Genomic DNA, 22,378 nt, shown 5'->3' with positions numbered 1-22,378 from the left:
GCCACACCTCCTAATCCTTCTAGTCCTCTCAAACAGTTCCACGTCCTGGATGACTAAGTATTCAAACAAATGAGCCTATGGCAGCCATTCTTGTTGAAACCACCACAGTGTCTAGTTTTATTACTATTGCTGTGATAATTTTTTGATAAAAATAAAAAAATTCCTATGTTGTTGACCAAAAGCAACACATGGGAGGAACAGGCTTATTTGGCTTACAATTCAAGGTTACAGTTCATATTGTGCGGAAGTCAAGTCAGGAACTTGAACATCACATTCACAGTCGAGAGCTAGAGAATAAACCCATGGGTCTTTGTTTACTACTTTGCTTACTTGCTTTCAGCTAGCTTTCTTCTCTCTCATGCTATTCAGGAATCTCTGCCTAAAGAATGGTACAGTGCACAATGAGCTGGGTCTTCCTAAATCAATTAGCTATCAAGACAGATCCCCTAGAAGCATGCCCGTAAACCAGCCTGATTTTATTGATTCCTCAATTAATACTGTCTTCCCATGTCACTCTAGGTTGTGTCAAGTAGACAACTAAAGGTCTACAGACTAGCCAGTTTATCAAATTGATGAGCTCTAGGTTCAGGATGAAACCTTGCTCAAAAACCAAGGTGACAAATGAGAGAAGACACCCAATGTCAACCTCTGGCCTTCATATATGAACATATGGGCAAACACACATAAACACATGTATACCCTAGAGCAGTGTTTCTCAACCTGTGGGTCATGAGCTTTTGACAAATCTCTATCTCTAAAAACATTTATATTATAATTCATAAAAGTAATAATAGTAGCAAAATTGCAGTTATGAAGTAGCAACAAAAATAATTTTGGTTGGGGGGTTCACCACAACCTGGACTGGATTAAGGGTTACAGCACTGGGAAGGTTGAGAACCACAGCCCTAGAGAGAAGTAGTAGATAGAATATAAAACACGGCATTGAAAGCCTCCCTTTTTCTTATGTCATCCTGCTCCGTGGCACTTCTCTCGCTATCCTCCTCATTTTAATTTAAGGCTTATCCCTTGCTGGTGGACCTCAAGTCAAGACTACACACATTGGAGTGCTAGTAGAACAGACTCATTCCACACAAACACTCCACTATTTTAATAAATGACCAGATGGCACCTCGGCATCTCTCATTGACCATAGACTGTGAAGAGGGAAGGAGAAGTTAGTAAATAGTTTTTTTTCTTTCTCTCTCTCTCTCCTTTTTCTCCCCCCCCCCTTGAGTTTGGAATTAGGTGTGTTTAATCCCACTGAATTTTAACAGTGTCACAACTGGACCTGAAATTTTTCTTTAGAATAGAGTTGAGATACAGGGCTCAATTTACCTTTCAAATATGAAGCCATCACTATTTATGACCCAGTGTTCCAAATATTGCAGCCACAGCAATGTTTACTCTGACTCTAAATAGAATTACCAAGAAGAAGGGAAAGATGGTGTGTTTAGGTAAAGTGGATCTCTGTTTGCTCTGTTCCGTGTCTTGCAAATGTTTCAGTTTCTAGATCCTTCCTCTCCACCCAGCATGGGTCAGTCAACAGCCACTTTTAGAACAGTGTTGTTTCATTTAAGGGAAAAGAATTTCCAACTATATTCATAGCAGGGTATAAAATACAAGGTACAATCGCAAAATGATACTTAAAATTTTTCAGCTACACAATGTATTGGTAAATCTACACAGGCCAAGAGCAGAAAGGTACTGTGCCAAGATGCCGAGATCTTAATTAAGGGAACTGTTACCTGTTGGACGGATTTTAATAGGGTATTTTACTGCGTGGGGGGCATTGAAACAGCATTTTAAACTGTTGGTGGGTGAAAAACCCATAATCATATAGAACATGGCCCACAGCGAAAAGCAAAATGGGAAAGCAAGAAACCTCTAGTGTTTCAAATCAATTTTAAAAAAAGTTCTAGTCAGAAATACATGCCTTAAAGTCAACTCAGACTCCTAGGACAAAAGCACACTAAGGATTTTTCTAAGTGATTTTGGAAAAACACATTAGATTGAGGGATGGACAATAATGTTGAGTCAAGAGACACCTTCTATGAGACACCAGAAGCAGCCACAGCAGCAGTTCTCAACCTGGGGGTTGTGACCCTTCAGGGGTTAAATGACCCTTCGACAGGGGTCACCTAGAATCTTCGGAAAACACAGGTATTTACATTATGATTCATAACGAGAAAAATTTCAGTTATGAAGTAGCAATAAAAAATAATTTTATGATTGGGGAGTGGCCACAACACAAAGAACTATATTAAAGAGTCACTGTGGTGATACATTGTTTATGATTGCCTGAGGATTCAGAAAGCAAAGTCAGACACAAGTCATAGAAGCCAGGCACAAACCTTTAATCCCAGCAGCCAGAAGCTGGGAGGTGGTAGTATATATCTTTAATCCTAGGACTCAGGATTAAGAGGTAGACAGATCTCTGTGGGGCCAAGGCCACCCATATCTACACAAGATTGATCCAGTCCTAAAGAGAAACAGCTCATACAGATGATCTCAGCACCTGGGATCACATGCTTTTAATCCCAGCATTAGGGAATCATACAAGACAGGAGCAAGGTCTCAGTATCAGGTGTTCATTTTCCAGTCATATTGGGGCTAGGAAGACATTGAAGTCTTGGGATTCTACAGCCACACGAAGGAGAGGCAGCAGGGTCAGCCCATTCAGGCTGAGGTAAGAGCTAATGTCCAGCTGCTTTGCTTTTCTTCAGGGGAAGTTTGAACCCCAGTACAGTCCCTGGGTCATTTGTTTACAGGTCACAGCTTTAGGAAGGTTGAGAACCACTGGAATACTGAGCAAGTAACTCAGAAGCAGTGTCAAGAACCTGAATTGCAGATCATTTGATGGATAATGGTGGCCATGAACTTCTGTCACTTTTCATTCTGCATCCATGAAATTGAATGAGCACTCTCGTATTTCAGGGTCCTTACAGAAACTTCAGGTGCTTTTTCTCTAAATCCAGTTTTGCTGGCCTACTAGCGCCTCCCAACTCTTCTTGGGAAGAACACCCCAAGCCCACTTAGGCTATGGGACCTGACTCCAGGCACAGGAGACAAAGCCAGTGTAGCAGGGGAGCTGGACCAAAATTGCCCTTTGAGAAAGGTGAACCTCGTGGCAAGTAGAGTAAAGCCGCCTCTCCAGCATTGCCTTAGTTCCAATGGCCTTGTACAGCAGTTGAATTTTTTAAAGTAGTTTACATTCATAAGATGGTAGGGTTAAAGAAAGAAATGATACTAAAGGGAGATTATGCAACCCACAACATATATTCATTGACTGATGGATGCCTTGATTGACTTAGGGGAGGGGCAAGCCACGGTGCAGATGTGGAGGTCAGAGGACAGCTCAGTGGAGTTAGTGCTCTTCAACTTTGTGGGTTTCGGGGACTGAACCCAGGTCTTCATACTTGGCAGCAAGCACCTTTGTCTCATTGGCCCTCATCACACAACAAAAATTTCTGCCAAATTCTTGATTTGTAATCCTCTTATTTCTTAGATAGCTCCCTCTAGTTCATCAAAACACTGTTTTGCCTAGTCACTCTCTCTCTTTTAATTTAAATAGATTCTTCATTTAGTTTATATACCAACCAGTTTCCCCTCCCTCCTCTCCTCCCATACTCTCCCCTTTCCCCTGTCTACCCCCTTCCCATCCACTCCTCTTCCATCTCCATTCAGAGAAGGGCAGGCTTCCCATGGGCGTGTACAAAGCATGACACATCAAGTTGAGCTCCTCCCCTTATGTAGAGGTGGGGTCAGGCAATCCAGCATGGGGGACAGGTTACCAAAAGCCAGATAAGCACCAGGGAGAGGGCCTGCTCTCACTGTTAGAAGCCTTACTAAGAGATGAAGCTACAGGAGTATCACACACATGCAGAGGGCCTAGGTCAGTCCTATGCAGGCTCCCTGACTGTTGGTCCAGGATCCATGAGCTCCCGAGAGCTCAGGCCACCTTTCTCTGTGGGTTCTCTCATCATGACCCCTGTGGCTGGTACAATTCCTCCAAAAAGGAAAACAAACAAACAATCCCTTCTCCCGTGATCCAGGTCAGTCACTCTCCTCACTGGACTTTTACACACTAACATTTCCAGCTCACTTTTATAGAGTAATCAACTTGGTTTTTTTTTGCTCATTGAACGAAGATGCACAATAAAAGCTTAGCTTCCAAATCAACACGATTCCTCCATTGGATAATGGGTGAAAAGAAGAAAAGTCATACTTTTTTCTTTGCTACCAGTCATCTTGAATTCTTTCTGCTAATTCTATATTGAGCTACACCAAGTATCTATTAGTTGGAATCTATTGGGAACTAAAATAATATTGAATAGTTTTCAATATTACTGCTGAGTAGTATTAGGACTCCCTGGACTTTTAAAATCAGTTGACTACATAACCCTAATTTATTGAAGATGCCTGGAACAACATTGAGTGCCACAAATACTTCCTTTAAGGTATTTAATGTTTTAAAAATAAACAGCAAGATACACATGGCCTTTTTCTATCAGTTTTTTCTCAGTAATCCAAGTAGCAGTTTAAAACAAGTTCACATCTGGGTTGCTGTACAGGGGTGTTTTAGTTTGCTTTATTTTCTGTTGCTTCGGAAACTACAATGACCAAAGGCGACTTAGGGAAGAAAAGGGTTCACATAGCTTACACTTCCGGGTCACAGTCCATCTGAGGGAAGTCTGGACAGGAACTTAAGCAGAAACCTGGAGGTAAGAATTGAAGCAAGACCATGTAATAAAGCTGCTGCTGGCTTCTTCCTTGTTTTGTGCTCATCTGTATTTCTTAAAAAAACAAACAAAAATGCCCAGCCCTACCTGTCTAGGGATGCTGTAGGCTGTGAGCCGGACCCTCTTACTCTTACATCAATGCAGTCAAGAGGAATCCCCCCCCACACACACACGCTTACAAGCCAGTCTGGTCAAGGCAGTTCTTTAACTGAAGTTTTCTCTTCCCAAAAGAGCCTAGGTAGTCAAGTTGACAAGGAGAAACAGGCAAACACTCAGGGTCAACTGGAATCCTAGCTGCTCAGGAGGCCGAGAAGGAAGGAAGATCACAAAGTCAAGGTTAACCTGTGCTGCAGGCTGAGTTTAAGGCCAGTTTAAGCAACTTAGTAAGACCTTGTTTCAAAATTGTAAGTGAAAAAGGATGTTGGGATATGGTTCAGTTGTAGAGTGTTTGACAAGCATGCAAGGGGCCCCAGTACCACGAAAGACAAAACTGAACCAGAAAGCCAGGCTTTACATGTGTCAAATCTATGGATATTGATTTAAAAACTCTCTCTATATATAGTTTATTATATACAGTATAATATATATATATACATATATATATATATTATCTTGTCAGTAAAAGAGACAAAGTGTCTGTGGCAGATTTGAAAAGCGTCCTTAGAGAAAGTTATTGAACTTCATTACTTAGCTTAACTCACTATGGAAAAGAAGCAGAGTAACATCAGAGGTTACAATTCAGATAAGCAGAGAAAGACTTCGGATTTTTGGGTTGCCTAGTTACCTTTATAGGAGCCTCTGCTTCCACTTCTGGGTCACTGAATTTAATTCATTCTTTAGTGATTTACAAGACACAAAATAACAGAAACCCTAGGCTGATGAAGACCCTCTCCACTAACTACACTTGAAAACTGAGATCTGGGTTCAGGAAGTCAGGCTTGGGTGTGGCTGCCTTCAGCCCCCTGTCTTCCTGTCTTAGGTCTGTCAGAAAAGAACCCTGTTTTCCAATGCCAAACAGTCAGTTGCCAGGAAGGAACCTCAGGATAAGACAGATTGGTGGTTCTGCGCTTCTTTGCTTTTCCTGGAGTGCTCCATGCTCATGGCCTATTTCTGGTGCCTAAGTCCCAATCATCCATGAGACTTCATTTAACCAACTGTTGCAAGTCTCTGCATCTTCTATATTTTTAATCTTATCCTGGGATTCGTAAATTATGAAAATCTTGGTACCATAAAAATTTGGCTCAAATATAATACCTTTTTTGCAAACCATATTCAAATAGAGAAGCAACTTCATAATAACACTATATTTTAGTATACTGAATATGGTGTAAAAATGACAGGGAAATGCCCTGTGGGATTGCCACTCAAGACCATGATAATGTCTGATTTCATTTAAATAGAGACTATTACCTGTAACGATAAACAGCATACTTGATGAGGGTATAGGTAACTATTTATTGTAGTAATTACAAGAAAAAACTGGCAACCAAGGTGATTCAGCAGCTTTTGCTACAGAACCGGAAGCCCAAAAGAAAGCCAAGTCTCTCCTGCACTGTCTTTTATTACCATCTCTGTACATGCCACTAGCCACGCCCAAAGTGGGCATGGCTAGAGGTCCAGTCCTAATGTCTCTTCCAGCAATTACCCCCACTGCTTGTATCTTACATTTAAATTATGATTGACTACACTGCACTTCAAAAGAATTTATAATTACTGTTGCAGATTCTAGTAAGACATTAATTATTCTGAAGAAATTAAATCAATAGTATTTCATGGTTTATTCTAGAAAATGTGTCCTGCGGGAAATGATTCACTTTAATAAAGTGATTAACTTCTTTTACAGCAGGTGGATTTAGGCATCTACTTTATTGTCATATTTATTGGACTCTTATGTATTAATATTTGTTGGAAGCTGTGTTTCAAATTGTTATTAATGATGCTCATTAATTTATACTAAATTATTCATCTTGGGCCTTGCTGGAGTAGTCAAGCATTTTCCTTTTTAAAAAATTTCTTGTCCTCTGGAAAATTCATGTAGAAAAACATCAAAGGAAAATTAAGCTGCCAGAAAGTAATAAAACAATCTTTCATGCTGTTTGGTCATTGTAGTGAAATCATAGGGCACGAAAATTGAAGTGGTAGTCTAGACACAGCTTTTATTACCAAGGAAAATGAGCGGAATTCAAGGTTTTTATGTTGTCATGGTCAAAACATAGAGGAGTCCATGGGGAAAATTGGTTTTGTAGAACTGTGTGACTTTGACACTTGCACTGAAAAAGCACCGAGAGCAGGGCGCTTAGAGCTTGCATTTGCTGGATGCTTGATAGACATGTGATTGATGGATTGCTTAGGTGGTGGGGATCTTGTACAATGACTGCTCCTTTAGAGCGCATTGCTGTGTCATCGAGCTGGTCATTTTTATGGGTCAAACTGTGTGTCCACTTACCTCAGGACATGGATTACATTTCATTTCCTGTAACAGAGTGCGTGTTATGCTTTTCCCATTCCAAACAGTATGATATTGAAATGTTGTATGGTGCATATTTGGGGCATGACATGTCTTTTTTGAATAACAGTATAAGAGAGACATCTGAGGCCATCAAGAGGAAGTAAGAATAACTGTGACATACACAGTAATGCAATTGATTTCAGATCTTGAGAAATTACCTGTGAGTTGCCCAAATGAGGCCAGAAATATGGTCTAATAAGACCTTTTTTTAAAAAAACTATATTCATTCTCTCAAAGACACTTTGGGCAACGCTATTTTCATAAAATGAAAATAAAGATTCCTTAAGGACTTTAGGGCAAAATCCCATTGAAGACCTGTGGTTGTCTAGGAAGTTTGGCTATGAACCCATTTAGAAGTTAGTTCTGTTTAGATCTGTGTGGTTTTCAAGAATGGTTTCTTTGAACAAATACAGAGAAGGAAGTCAATTCTATCCTCACTCACACAGGAATAAAACCTAATGGAAAATTCCTTTAAGAGAATGAAACAGGACAGGAACTGAACTCCTTTCTCACTTAGGACCACATGGGGCTAAAAGAGTGCAAATCTTCATAATCTACTCATGAGTAGAGATGCTATATCAGTTGAGAACACATAGTTGTCTTTATTATATGTACTTCCTATTTTCTCTTAGGAGACTAAGGGCTAGATGATTAACACTCACATGAATCCTGAGAGATGACTCAGCAGTTCAGAGTGCTTTCTGCCCTTGAAGAGGACAGTTCCTAAGAACCTATGTTGACCAGCTTACAATACCATACCATACCATGTAACTCCAATTCCAGCAGATCCAATAACACCTTCTGGCCTCAGTAGGCACCAGCACACACACACACACACACACACACACACACACACACACACGCAAATAAATATATAATCAAGGCTGGCCACTGGCACAAGCCTTTAATCCTAGCACTTGAGAGTCATGGGCAGGGAGGAGTTTGAGGCCAGCTTGGTTTGGGGACAGCCAGCATTGTAGCGAGACCTCAAAATACCAAAACAAACAAGCAAAATAATCATATGAAAGAGTTAACAGGTGAGCCTTTGGCTGGTAGTGGCCAGTAATGGGAAGCATCGGAGTATGGATAAGATAAAAAGAAATAATACTCTAGCTGTACTTTGCAGTTTTGAAAGTTAGATAGTTTCTAAGATTTTGGAAACAATATTTTAAATTCTTAGTAATGTAGCTATTTATTATTTTTAAAATAATCTCCCCCCCCGTGTGTGTGTGTGTGTGTGTGTGTGTGTGTGAGTGTGTGTGTGTGTGTATCTGTGTGTCTGTGTGTCTGTGTGTCTGTGTGTCTGTGTGTACATGAGGTTCCTGCTGAGACCAGAGGCAATACCCTTCAATAAGGAGTTACAGGCAGTTTTGAGCCTCCCAATATTGGTTCTAAGAACTGAACTCAGGTTGTCTGCAAGTGAAGTTACAGCTCCTAATTGCTGACTCAACTCCCTAGCCCCAATTTAATGATTTTTGAGTATTTAATATATGCAAATTCCTTGCAAATCACTTTAAGGGGATTTTGTATTTCATTCTGTTGTCATTCCATGAAGCATATCATTTTCATTACTACTTTAAAAATTATTTTTATTTTATTTTACAAGTGAGTATTTTGCCTGTATGTATATACATGTACTATGTGTATGCCTGGTACCCTACATATATATATTTATATGCTGTTGCCTGTGGAGGTCAGAAGAAGGCAATGGGTTCCCTGGCATGGAGGTGGAGTGGTTGAGGTCCACCATGTGGATGTTGGAAACTCAACTTGGGTCCTCTGCAAGAGTAGCTAGCTCCCTTAAACTTTGGGCCATCTCCCAAGACCCCTATTATGTTTTGATAAAGATACGAAACTTAGAAAGTCTAAGGAATTGAATCTTCACCATACCAATTAATTCATTAACATAATTTCAAAATTTTAATTTGTAGTCTTCTTTGTAAAAGTTTTGGAAATATTGGCTAGTGACAATTCACTAATATGTTGGACAAATTGGAATATGCACGCTGACTGGCTTATGTCTTCTGAGACCCAAGGTCCATCTGTTTGGTAAATGTGAAACTTCAGTCTTAAATTAAGCCCACCCATGGTATTCTTGTGCATAACCTTCCTCTTGGCCATCTGCAAATGACTCTTCTTCTGTGACTTCCTGTGATTTCTGTGAAATATATAGTTCTTTACTGTTAGTATACTGCTTGGCCTTAGATACCTGGTCTGCGAGTTGTTGATCTTTGTCCCCTTTTGAGGCTGCTGGGTGCTGTTTTGTAGCATCTTGGTATAGATAATATATATCCCAATCTTAGAAACTCCACATTGCAGTAGAGAAGCAAAACTGTGGTCTCCATTTTAAACCCATCTCTTAAGTCTGGGCAATAACAGGTTAATAGCATGCAACTTTAGTAGAACTTACCAGATACTTTTACTGGCTTATTCTTTGTTCATTTCTTTGTCTTTTTTATCCCATCTTAGTTAAGGTTTCTATTGCTGTTATGAAACACCATGACCGAAAAGCAAGTTGGGGAGGAAAGGGTTTATTTGGTTTACACTTGCACATCACCAAAGGAAGTCAGCACAGGATGTCAAACAGGGCAGGAAGCTGGAGGCAGGGGCTAGTGCAGAGGCCATGGAGGGGAGCTGCTTACTGACCTGCTTTCCCTGACTTGCTCAGCTTGCTTCTTTATAGAACACAAGACCACCATCGGAAACATGGCACCACCAAGGGCCGGGCCCTTCGCCACTGATCACTAAATGAGAAAACGCCTTCCAGATGGGTCTCATGGAGGCATTTCCTCAACTGATGCTCCTTCCTCTCTGATGACTCTAAGTTGTCTCAGGTTGACACACAAAGCAACCAGTATATCTCCTATGAGCAGTATGCATATGTCTGCTGGTTTGTGGAAGAAGAAACCATTTTTCATTTACTAAGCATATATTTATTTGAGTCCATATTCAGTGCCAGCTTGTGTCTAGCAATATATAGACAATGGAGGGAAATTTTTAAAGCAAGCCAACTAAGACAACAGAACCCCTACCCTGTAGGACTTCTTGTCCTTGAGCCTAGCCTACCTTCCCTACACAAAATCCCTCCTCTCTAGCGGCAAATAACTTGCTGATTTTATGAACTTGACTGACCTGTGGATGTATCCCTTCCTCTGCCGAAGAGGAGAAAGGATAGCTAATATTCCTCAAATAACTTTTTAGGGGCTGGTGGCTAATGAGAGTTCATCTGTAGTCTTTTTTCCTATAAGACCATTAGGCCTCATACAAAGGGAAGAACTGCTGATTGGCCCCATAGCATGCTCATTATTAATGCAATATGCTCAATTCACAGCAAGTTGGCATTTTGTTTTTGGTCAATGGGCTCTTACCACTTAATTCCCCTTAAGTCACATATACCATGTGTTAAGAATGGCACCTTTGTATCCAAAATCAAGAAAACCAGACTTGTAAATGACCTTAGTTACCTAGTTACCCATTCAGCAAACATGTGTTCTGTACCCACTATGCTGTGCGGCTGAGATTTGTTCTAATCATCATCCAAAGATTGGAATAGATTGAGAGGTTAAGCTATTTCTTGACTTATAGGAGACTTGGACTGTGTCTTTATCGCTTTCAAGGAAGATGCCAAACACTTATGAGTGACTTCTGGGTCCCTCTTTCTTTCTTTTTTTCTCCAAGACAGGACTTCTCTGTGTAGCTTTGTAGACCAGACTGGCCTCAAACTCACAGAGATCCACCTGCTTCTGCCTCCCAGTCCTGGGATTAAAGGTGTGTGCTACCATAGCCCAGCAGGTTAACTCTTTCTTATTCACAGGCATTCAAGATATAGGTATGTTATAGCTTGAATTATATGATCTTCCTAAAATGCTAGTCTTTATTTTTAACTTATATTTATTAATTCTTTGATATTTGTACATGCTCATACAATGTATTTTAATCATACTCACTCCCTCTACTTCTCCTGAATTCACTTTCAGTCCCCCAACATCCAGTTAATCCTATGTCTGATCCCTGTTGTCCATATACCCAGGAGTGTAGTAAACCTATTGGGGAGCTACACTTAAAGAAAACTGACTTCCCTTCCCCTGGCATCCACCAGCTGGCAATTGCTCCTTGACTAGAGGCATGGTCTCATAAGCACCTCCTGCATCCATGTTGGAATCAGCATTCCTGAAATGACTGAATGAATGAAATGATTGAAATGACCTGAAATTGCCCAGGTCTTATGCAGGTGACCTCAGCTCCCATGAGTTCATGAGTACAGCCGTCCCATCAAGATCAGAAGATAGCATTTTCCCAGGTCTTTCCTGACTTCTGACTCTTAGAATCTTCCTCTCTACTCTTCTACCATGTTCCCTGAACCCATGCACACAGTCTTACCTGAGTATACATTCTCAGTTATTTTTCTCCAATGGATCCCAGGATATAAAAAAAGAATGGGTTGACCATTGGGAAGTTGCTGATAGTTGACCAATATTCTATTCCTTTGACCCAACAAAAGGCAACCTCATATGATCGAGTCTCAGCCACTGCCTGCTGCCCTCTGTAAATACTCTTGTTGGAGATAAAGACACTATTACTTTTCTTTCATTCTTTTCCTATATGTGAACCCAGATACATACAGCTGAGCAGACTGGGGACATGACTTCTCTTTTCCAAGAGTGGTATTTGTGTTAGAGCATCTCCACTTGCTCCTGCAGTTCACTCCAGGCATTTCTCCAGAAGACTGTCTTTTATAGCCCACCTTAGTGTGATTTACTTGGCCTTGGGTACTAGCTAGAGATTAGGCTCAGGGAGAGAGAATGGTGGGGCCTTCCTTCCCTGTCTTTCTTACTGTAGAAATATCTGCACCCTATATCTCTAGCCTTTGCTTGATGACTGCAATAGAAGTTATTTCTGTCTACAACTTCAGTTTCTGCCTTTCTGAAGTCGTATTTGTGATGCATGTGAGTTTTAAGACTGCGTTTTCATAGTTTTTATACCTACAAGTTAAGCATTAAGACTTGTAAATGCCCTAAGACAGGAGCAGCAATTAGTATTCTGATAACTATACTGATTTATACTTCTAATCTCAAATCATTATTAATTTTTAATCAAGAACTTTTATCTTCACTGGAAATTTAAAATATAAAACACTGTATTTAGTTTCTTAATAAGAAATGCAAGCTGACATTTAAACATTTGTGAAACATAATTATACTTTTGCTATTACTTTCATATTAATTCCTAGCCCTGGGGGAAAAACATTACATCAAATACACCAGAAAATTGACAGCTAATTTTTTTTCCAGTACACATGTTTTCCAGTGTTTTAATCTTTACCTGTGCTGTAGATAATTATATGCCACATAGAGCAGGAGGAATTACTAACCAAAGGAAGAACTTTTAGTTCATTGGGGTGCAATTGCATTCTCCCTACCAGCCTGGTCCCAGAGTTGCATCAGTCCCAAATGAACACGCAGGATGCTATATTAATTATGAAGCTGTTGGCTGTTTGTTATGTTTTCTTAACGGCTAGTTCTGACTTAATTATTAACCCATGATTACTAATATATATTTTTACAAGGTTTTATATTATCGAGAACTCCAGACTTGTGTTCTCTCCTCCTAGGATCACATGGCAACTCTCTACTCTTGACTACAATTCTTAGAGTCTTCCTCGACTCTTAGTCCCACCTATCTTGCTTCCCTACTGGCCAACCATGCTTTATTTGTCAACCAGTCAGACAAACATATATACAGAAGGACTTCCCCCATCATTGGGGTAACATTTTGACTTGTAACCACAGACTGACTATCTCCTTGCTACCTGGAGCACCTGGTGTGGATCAGCAGTGTGTTTTAGCATTGTGAAGAGTTTAGACAAATCATAGGAATCATATTCTGGAATCTAGAAGACTCCTTGTCAGTGTCACAAGGCCAGTGTTGATTGGCAAGAACAAAAATGTAAAACCAGGTTCCTTATTTCTGCCCCAGTCTTCCTGGCCAAGTAACAACATCCCAGCCAGCAGGCACTAGGGCACCTTCTATCAGATATTGAAAGGCACGAACAAGGTTGTCTCCGTGCATCCCTAACTTATGGTCTGGTTTTACTCCAGGTGAGGAGTATGCTCACAGGCTTCAGTGCTCTCTGAAATAAGCTGGGGGTAGGCAGTAAACAAAAGCTCAACACTACTCACTAGATAGTGTTCCACATCTGAATCTGCTATTCGCTCCATCTTCATACTGTGGGTAAGAAAATCAATGGGTGCATGTTAGGCACTTCTGTAACATTTCAACTATCCTATGTCAAGGATTTAGGGAGTTATTTGGAAGACTACCCATGTGACAGGGTCACATCTCCCGAATTCCTTCAAAAAGAGAAGCTACTTTCTGCATTATTATAAGGGGAATTCCAGGCTTTCTGAATGTGTCTAGAGGTTAAGGGGAAGGTGGGTAAGACAGGAAGGGAGTGAGGTGATTTACTGAAATGGATATGCCAAATAAAAGATCTAAGAAGACACCTCCCAACTAATATTTGATTCTGTTATATACAGAATAAATGTCCACAATAATTTATATTACTTCCATGAAATACAACTGCATTTTCTACATAGTAATGGAGTGCATGTCTGTTCAATTTCCACATACTCAAATAAAATAGGAAGATATATATGTATATATGTATATATATATGATATAGCTAATTATAAAGTTTTGGGGGGCTGGGGAATCATCAAATGTAGCCATCAGCAAGTCTGAAACAATATAGTGGAAGCCTGGAGTTTATCAACTTATGCATAATTGTAAATTATTGTAAACTTTATTTAATCAGTATTAAATTCTGTTTTCCATCACAGTTTTAGGGGTTAATGAAAAACCCTTATGCATTCTTGGCAGGATTCCCCGAGCCTAATGTTTAATTGGGAGTCTTTGCATCTCTTGCCATCAGTTACTAGATGAACCCTCTCAGGTGACAATTGTGGTTGGCCCCAATCTATGAGTATAGTAGAATATCATTAGGCATCATTACACTGACATTTTTCCAGCATCATGTATAGCTCCAACACTTGAAACAAACCAGAAAAGAGAAAGCTCTTTTCTCTCTCTCTCTCTCTCTCTCTCTCTCTCTCTCTCTCTCTCTCTCTCTCTCTCTCTCTCTCTTTCCAGTACTACATCAATAGCATCATTGAGATCCTAGCACAGTAAAAATAGGCTGTGTCTATTGTCTCCAAAGTTAGCTGTGTTTAGACTTCAAACGCTGAACTTCTTACGGCTGGGGGTCATTAGAGTCAACGACACTGTTCTGACATTGCGCCAAGGAGAGCTACAAATGAGCTCTTCTGCAAGAGATACAATTTTCCCCAGAAATAACATCAGACAAGTATGTACATTTTGTGAAATTTTAATTGAGAACATTTGTTTTCTTTTTACAAGGTTGAGGAATTTAGTCTCCATTTTCTTTTTTCTTTGCTCATAGGAGATGATTGCACCCAAGGCCATGTACATGCTAAATTCTTGCTCTACCACTGGGCTTCCATCTCAACCTTTTCAAAGTTGCAATTTCCAGGCCAGTGAGTAGATAAAGGCACTCTCTTCCAAGCCTGACTACCTGAGTTCAGTCCCTGGGTCCCACACACATTGTGGAAGGAGAGAACCAACTCCCATAAGTTGTTCTGTGACTGCCACACACATCATGGCACACACACACAAATGTAATCTTAAAAAATTCAAGGTTGTGGTTTCCAAGGAAAGAAATTATCTGCTATGGCTCCTCGTTTGTCAACTTCAAGACCAAAGCAATTTAAATAATTCTAATTCTGTTGTTATACGCAGCTTCTTTGCTAGGGGAGCCTTACGAAGAAATAGGTTATCAGGACTTTTTTGAACAAAGTCACACTGCTAAATAGTGAGATATGGGAATACATCAGACAACTCTACTTCTGTGACTTTTACTTAGTGGTGTGAAAATTTTTAAATTAGACTATGCTAGTATTGATGGAATGTGCACAAGAGGAAAAATAGTTTAAAGGCTTTGTTCCATTTTGAGAGCTGGATAAATTATTAGACTTAAAAATCAAGCATTGTGACCTGGGAGTAAAGCAACTCTCCTACACTCTTGGATAGAGTGGAAATTAGGATAAGTGTTTTAAAAAGCAATTTGATAATGCCTAACAAATTTACAATGCATTTATCCATTAACCTGGTAATTTTACATGCATAGGAAAATTTGGATAAGCTTATACACGTACACCAAAATATTTGTATGAGAATGTTCATCACAATGTTGTTTAAGTAGCAAAGGAAAAATATTTCAGCAGTAAGTGCACAGTAGAGGAGAATGTCCTAATTAATCACACACACATATGTATATATATATATGTATATGTATATATATATAAATGGAATACTGTAAGTCACTGAGAAATGTGTATGGGTAATACCCCATAAAATTGAGAAATAAACCAGGCATGGGCCATTAGTATGTCTCTATTGTATAATTTAAAAAACAAATACCTATGTATATGTGTTAATACAGGTATAGTGGTATTTATCTCAGTTGTATCCATTTATGTTTTAGAACAAATATAATACTTCTGACCCCTGTGCTTCTGTGGATTTTAAAAGTTGGTGTCACCTTTGATAGACGAAGGCTTTTGTTTTGTAGCTTTCTGTAACTTCCAGGAATTCTTACTAAGTTTATTCAACATTTTCTCTTTTAAACATTTCAGTGTAACTGTTCTGAAGTAAAGCATTGTTGCTGTTCTTGATTTATGTAACTTAAACCTTTCTGAAATAGTGTAATACTCCTGTGAACTTTCCAAGGTTTTGAGGCATAACCAACTTAAACCTATGAAGCAGTCTATTGTCAGGAAATCAACTTGTTTTCTGGGTGCTATTCACATCACAAACAGCTCCTACAGATACCTTCCTACCAGTGCTAGAACACCCCTTAGCTATGTGGATAGAGGTCAGCTTGAGGTTGAACCTTTAGAAATATACAATCTACCTTCCCTTCTGAGCAAGCACATTGAGAATCAATTATTACAGTCATTTTCCTTGTCTGTGGTTTTAAAAAAACAAACAAAGAATAAAACAAACAAAAAAGAAAAGGAAAGACTCCAAAACAAAATCCTCTCTGGTCATACATTTTTTTATTTATTTTACATCTAGAGATCAGTTTCCCCTCATTTCTCTCTTCCCATTCCCTCTCCCAATCCATCCCTCCTCCATTTCTGTTCAGAAAATGGCGGGCCTCAAGTGGATATTAACAAAACATGGTGTATCAAGTTGTGGTAGGAGTAACCACCTCCCCTTGTATTAGGGCTGGGTAAGGCAACCCAGTATGAGGAATAGATTCCCCCAAAGTGAGCCAAAGCATTAGGGATAGCCCCTATTCCCACTGTTAGAAGTCCTGCAAGAAGACCAAGCTATGCAACTATCATATATATGTAGAGAGACAAGGTTGGTCCCATGCAGGTTCCCTGGTTGCTGGTTCAGTCTCTGTGATCTCTTATGAGCCAGGTTAGTTGATTCTGAGGGTTTTCTTGTGATGTCCTTCCTTGACCCCTACGGTTCCTACAATCCTTCTTCCACCTCTGCAGCAGGATTCCCTGTGCACAATGTTTGAATGTGGGTCCCTGCATCTGTTGCCATCAGTTACTGGATGAACCCTCTCTGATGACAATTGGGGTAGGCTCCAACCTGTGATTATAGCAGAATAACATTAGGCATCATTACACTGACATTTTTCTCCAGTTGTGTTTGACTTCTCCTAGGTCTACGTGCCATTCTGGGTCCTGGCACTCCGGGCAGTGTCAGAGGTGGGCTCACTCTCATGGCATGGGTCTCTGGCTGCACCAGTCATTGCTTGGCCACTCCCACAATCTGCACCACCCTTACCTCAGTGCATCCCGTAGGCAGGACAGACTATAGGTCGAAGGTTATGTCGGTTCGTGTTCCAATCCCTCCAACTTGAAGTCTTGCCTGGTCGCAGGGTATGTCCAGTTCAGGCTACTAGCCACTTCTGCTAGGAGTCTTAGCTTCAGTCATCCTTGTAGATTCCTGGAAGATTCCCTTGAACCACAGTCCATGTGTGTCGTGTCCCTTTCCAGTTCTCTCTTTCAGTACTCTTCCCCCTCCATCCACCTCCCAAACCCATCCCTCAAGTTCCCATCCCACGATCATGAATTCTTACTTCGTAGGTCCAGTATGACTTCGGAACGGAGGGATGGACCCTCTCTGCTTTTGACACAGCATGATCTAATTTGGAAGCAATTCCCACAAGGAACCAAAAAGAATAATTGTGCTTTGCTTGTGACTCTTTTCAGAACTGCGACTTCCAGTGAGTCCCTCTGTGTGCCTGGATCAGGGGACGCAGTCACAGCTGAGTGCTTCCAGTCACCGCTCAGAAGGAGCCAAGCCACATGCGTGGAAATCATGGGATTGGCAAGGCAAACAGTTGTAAGATAAACACATTAAATGTTCTATGCAGCATATCCTGTAGGAAGCATGAAAAAAAAAGACTTGAAATCAGATCTGAGAACTTGGGTGTGGGGATGGGGCAGAGTGGGGAGGCTGCCACTCAGTGAATTGCTAGGTCCCACTCACAAGAACGTTCAGTTATTGTGTCTTAAAAAGGAATGTCATCATTGACTTTCTCCTAGATTAATTCAAACTTCTGCCGCTGCAGAATAAACATTTAGGTAAATTGGACTCTTAGCTAGTAAGTTATATTAATGTAAATTGGATTTAGAACCTTGAAAATGTAAAACTATAAAAATTTAACTTCTGTTTTATACCTACATGACATTGCTTTAGTTTTTGAGTATGGCTGAATGGATTTTTGTTAGCTATTAAATTTTTATGACTCCTACTATCTAAGAAAGGGTATCAAGTTGTCCAAGGTACTTTCGGGAAAGGATGTTTTTAATAAAATATTTGCATTAATTCTTTGAGAATTTTGTACAATGTATTTTGATCTTATTCTCTCTATTCTCTTCCTCCTAACTCCTCCCAGATCCACCAGTCACCTCCCCAACTTAAAGCCTTTTTTTTTTTTTAAATAACCACCAAGTCAAATTTGTACTAGAGTTCGATCAACCTATCAGGGGCCTCACTCTTAAAGGATCTGACTCCCCTATAAGCCATCAACTATCAACAGCTCCTCAGTTAGGGGTGGGGGCTTGTCAGACCTCCCTGCTTCATGTCCAACTGCTGAGTGGCTTATTCTTATGCAGATCTTGTGAAGGCAAACACAGATGCTGTGAGCTCAGGAATGAAGCAGTTTCCATCAGGTCCTCCCTGACCTTTACTCACAGTCCTTCTGGCCCTCTTCCACAGAGTGGGGGCTATATAGATGTTCGGTTTGTAGGTGAGCGCTCCAATGACACTTCTGCACTTTGATAAGCTGTGAGTGTCTGTGTAACCACTGTCTATTGTACAAAGAAACTTCTCTGATGAGGTCTGAGAGCTACACGAACGGACCGGTATAGGAATAGTATTTCAGAGAGCAGTTTGATAATATGCCCATTTAACAAAATATTAGTAGTTTAGCCCTGGAGCCTGTGGGTGCTTCAGGCAGAGTCTTGGCCAGATTTACAGTACTCAACATCCATTTCTTCCTGTGGCACATGCCATAAGTTTAAGCAAAAAGTACTTGCTTAGCCCATAATGTTTACACGACAATCACACCCAGGGGCATATTTTGCTACCCAGATCATTATTGTAGTTCACAGGGTTCATGACTGGGTAGTACTGTTGATGACTTCCCCCCGCCCCAGGGACCTACATGTAGTGCTATCCAGTACTACAAAAGCTGGACAGCATGGAGCAAGCAAGCTTCCAGGTCAATACCAGGATGACTTCTTCCTGTCCTGTGACCAAAGTGTGTGATGTTCAGCAATAGGGACTTACCATCAGGTTCTGGTGGGCCACCAAGAGCATTAGCAATGGCCTATGTCATTTGGGAGATCTCTGAGGCACTCCTGACCAAGCAATCTGGAGGACATATCCCACACTTTTGTCCTGGGCCTTTTATGTTGCTGTCTGTAGCTGCTGGGAGGAGTGTCATCCCCTGCTTGGAGTGATTCTCATGAAGCTCCTGTTTTCTTGTGTGGAAAAACTACACATACATGAAGTTTATAAAGTAGCAAGTTTCCATATGGCTATTCTGAACACCCTTAGGACTAGTTATCCCTCCCATGCCTCTCAGCATTGAAACCTCCCCCCACATATCTCTTCTTTCTCCTTCCTGTCACCTGTATTCCACTGTCCTCCATCCTTAAGGCCTTTCTTCAGCCTCCCCATCAATGGTCCTTTCCTCCTGGATCCTACAGATTCCAAGTAAAGGATTTTAGAATATCTATAAATCACAGGGGAAAACATTTTAGTTTCTTCATTTAAGACATAACTAAATGAGCTTGTCTCATCTAGTTATATAATTACTAGACAAGGTTTCAGCATTTAATAGTACTTGTTGAGAAATCATATGCAGTTTCTGCATAATATTTTAACTTCCACAGTTGTTCTAAGCACAAGCTACATATGTATTATCAATTAGGCTTAGGATACTAGACATATAGACATGGTACAGAAAAGCAAAAAAAATCATGTATTTTTGGTACAATTTATGATGGAAGTGTGTTTGTTTCATTGCTAAACAAGAAACTAGTGTTGTTTATTGCTTTCTTCACATTCGGCCTTCAAGTTGGTCTTTAATTATCAGGAGTGATGGCTTGTTTGTTAGGTAGATATGAAGTAGTTGGGGAAGTATTCTACCATGTTCTTGATGGCCTGTCTGCTGTTAAACAGTTCACTGTCTTTGCACAAGCAGAAGAGAAATCACAAAAAAGGGGAAAAAAAAACCAAACAAACAAATAAACCCAAACAAAAACAGAAGGTGGTGGGGAGCTTCTCACACAAATTCATGTACTCAATTCTGTTGTCACAGTCCCAGGAATCCGACGTCACGGGTAGTGTGACTAATTTAATTTTCAGAAATCTTTAAACATTATTGTAAGTACTGTTTTCCTTTGGGGGAAAATCGTTTAATTCGGTCTTCCAGTACAGAGAACTCTACCCATTTGAGAGCGTGTCTCTGTGCCCGGGCACCCCCTGGTGGTGGGCGAATAATACACAGCTACATTTGTTTCAGGAAATCCACACACAAAGGCTGGGCTAAAGGCGGGGATGAGAGGAATTACCAAGGTTTAGGTCATTCGCACATTGCATACTCAATTCTAAATGCAGCGCTACGTTGCTTTATTTTTTTATTATTATTTTGACTAGGAATCAGACTGCAGTCCTTGCTCCACGTGAAGCAATTCTCCGAGCAGAAGAGCTATCCGTAATTCTTAAAGCCTACGTGTTGGTGACCTCCTTAAGGCCTTTGCGTGCGTTCATTCATTCAACTGGCACGGTGTGGAGCCCGCCAAGGAAGAAACGCTTCACTGTCAAGGTAAAGATCCGACTGAAGCTGTTATTTCATACAGTGTGCTGAAGATAAGCAAACTGGTTTGGGCTGCCATTCACCGACCTTTATGGCTATCAAATCTCTCCGAACAAAGATTGCATTTTTTTTATTGCTGCAAGCAGAGATTTTCATTTAAGACGTGCGAGCTCAAAAATAAGCTGGAAATAGCTTAATTCACTAAGGTTCATGAAGGTCACATCCGATTTTTTTCTCTCCTCAACCCCCCATTTTAGTTCGGTTCTTAGACTTTTACCCAGGTAGTTCTTGTTTTCTGTTTTTCCGGACTTTCCGTTTATTAAGAAAAACTATATAGCCTGTGTAACAAGTGAAAATATAATTTTGTCTTTCCGTCTTCCACTACCTCTTTAGAGAGCTAGATGACTCTTTTTGTTTACATCAATCAGTCAATACTGACTTGTCTGCTGGGTGAGAAGAAAAGCCCTCAAGGGTGTGTAATATTGCAAGCACTGCTATCGAAAATAATGAGGGAGTTTGCAGAACGAGCTCACTAATACCTCCAAAAAGTTATGGTATAAGAGGTAGACCAGGCAATGCTGGAGAGCTCACCCAGGTGGAAAAGACAGGGGAGAGCTGCCAGGCTGACCAACCCTGCAACATCTGGGGCCAGAACCAGGGTTATGTGTTGGCCTACCCCGACATTCACCCCATCTGTGATCTCCTGGGGCACCGGGTGGAGTGGGGGGTGGGGGATGGTGATCCTGCGAACCAAGGGCTGTTGGATCTCCATGACACAGGGCAGCAACGGGGATGTCCAGGAAGAGTCCCAGTGAGGGCCCAGCATCGATGATGTAGCAGAGACCATGGGCCTCGAACAAAGCCATTGATTCTTTGTGATGAACACCTGCATGTAAAAATGTCTGGATAAAAGGGTTTACTGCGTGTCTCACTGTGTAGCCCTGCAGTTTCCATGACGAGGCTTTCTTCTTCTCCCCCCCCTCTTTTTTCTCTTAAATTTTATTTTGTGTTTTGTTGGTGGGGGAGGGAGATAGGTGGGATTGGGAGGCATGATGTTTAAAGACAAAGAATAAATAAGAAGAAAGTTTTTAGAGAGGTGGGGGCAGCCCAGGCTAACTTAATTCAAAATAAGTTTTCTGAGAACACACTAGATAGAATTTAAGGAGAGTTTGATTTTACGGAAAATCATTGTTTGGAGTGCTGGCAGGAAAAGAAACCAGATGAGTGCACAATGCCATGAGGTTCAAAGGTGACTGGATTATTTCTTGCTCTGAATTTGCATTATATCAATTACACTCTGAACCCTGGAAAGTGTTCCAGTGACAAGGACACTTTAATTGTCCATTTAAATATGGTAACGAAAAGCTCACCGACCTAGTAATAGATATGGGCATTCTGCAGCCCCTGAAGTAGCTCACATTCTAAGGAAGCAGAATTGAGGGGCCAAGTCCTTAACCTTAAGATAGCATCTGAACTCAAGTGTAAAATGCCTGTGGTTTTCTGTGAATTTTGAAAGGACAAAGTCCAAGCTAGTTTATTCCAGAATGCCTCCAACAAGTCTTCACAGCAGCTACTCTTCACAGTTATTCCCATTTCCCCCTTTGTATTGAATTAAATTAAATGCAACAATTGAATTTTAGTCATTTTGACCTAAAATAAAATTGGCAGCTTCATGTGGTTTAACCAAATCGTGGAAGTTGG

General features: G+C 40.6%; 1 protein-coding gene across 2 annotated transcripts in view; it reads left to right on the top strand.

Moving 5' to 3' along the window:
* Cped1 (cadherin like and PC-esterase domain containing 1) overlaps positions 1 to 22,378 on the top strand; it is a 258,430-nt gene that overhangs the window by 83,270 nt on the left and 152,782 nt on the right. For both annotated transcript variants that reach the window (XM_013119074.3, XM_040728510.1), the window contains 2 exons: positions 17,559 to 17,691; positions 20,518 to 20,686. In XM_013119074.3, coding sequence (XP_012974528.1) covers positions 17,559 to 17,691; positions 20,518 to 20,686 — 302 coding nt within the window. The remainder of the gene's footprint in view (positions 1 to 17,558; positions 17,692 to 20,517; positions 20,687 to 22,378) is intronic.

The sequence above is a fragment of the Mesocricetus auratus genome, unplaced genomic scaffold (assembly GCF_017639785.1).
Source record: "Mesocricetus auratus isolate SY011 unplaced genomic scaffold, BCM_Maur_2.0 Super-Scaffold_100019, whole genome shotgun sequence".
Classification (NCBI taxonomy): domain Eukaryota; kingdom Metazoa; phylum Chordata; class Mammalia; order Rodentia; family Cricetidae; genus Mesocricetus; species Mesocricetus auratus.
Note: the sequence above shows the minus strand (reverse complement) of the source record. Positions and strands in the feature narration are given on the sequence as shown.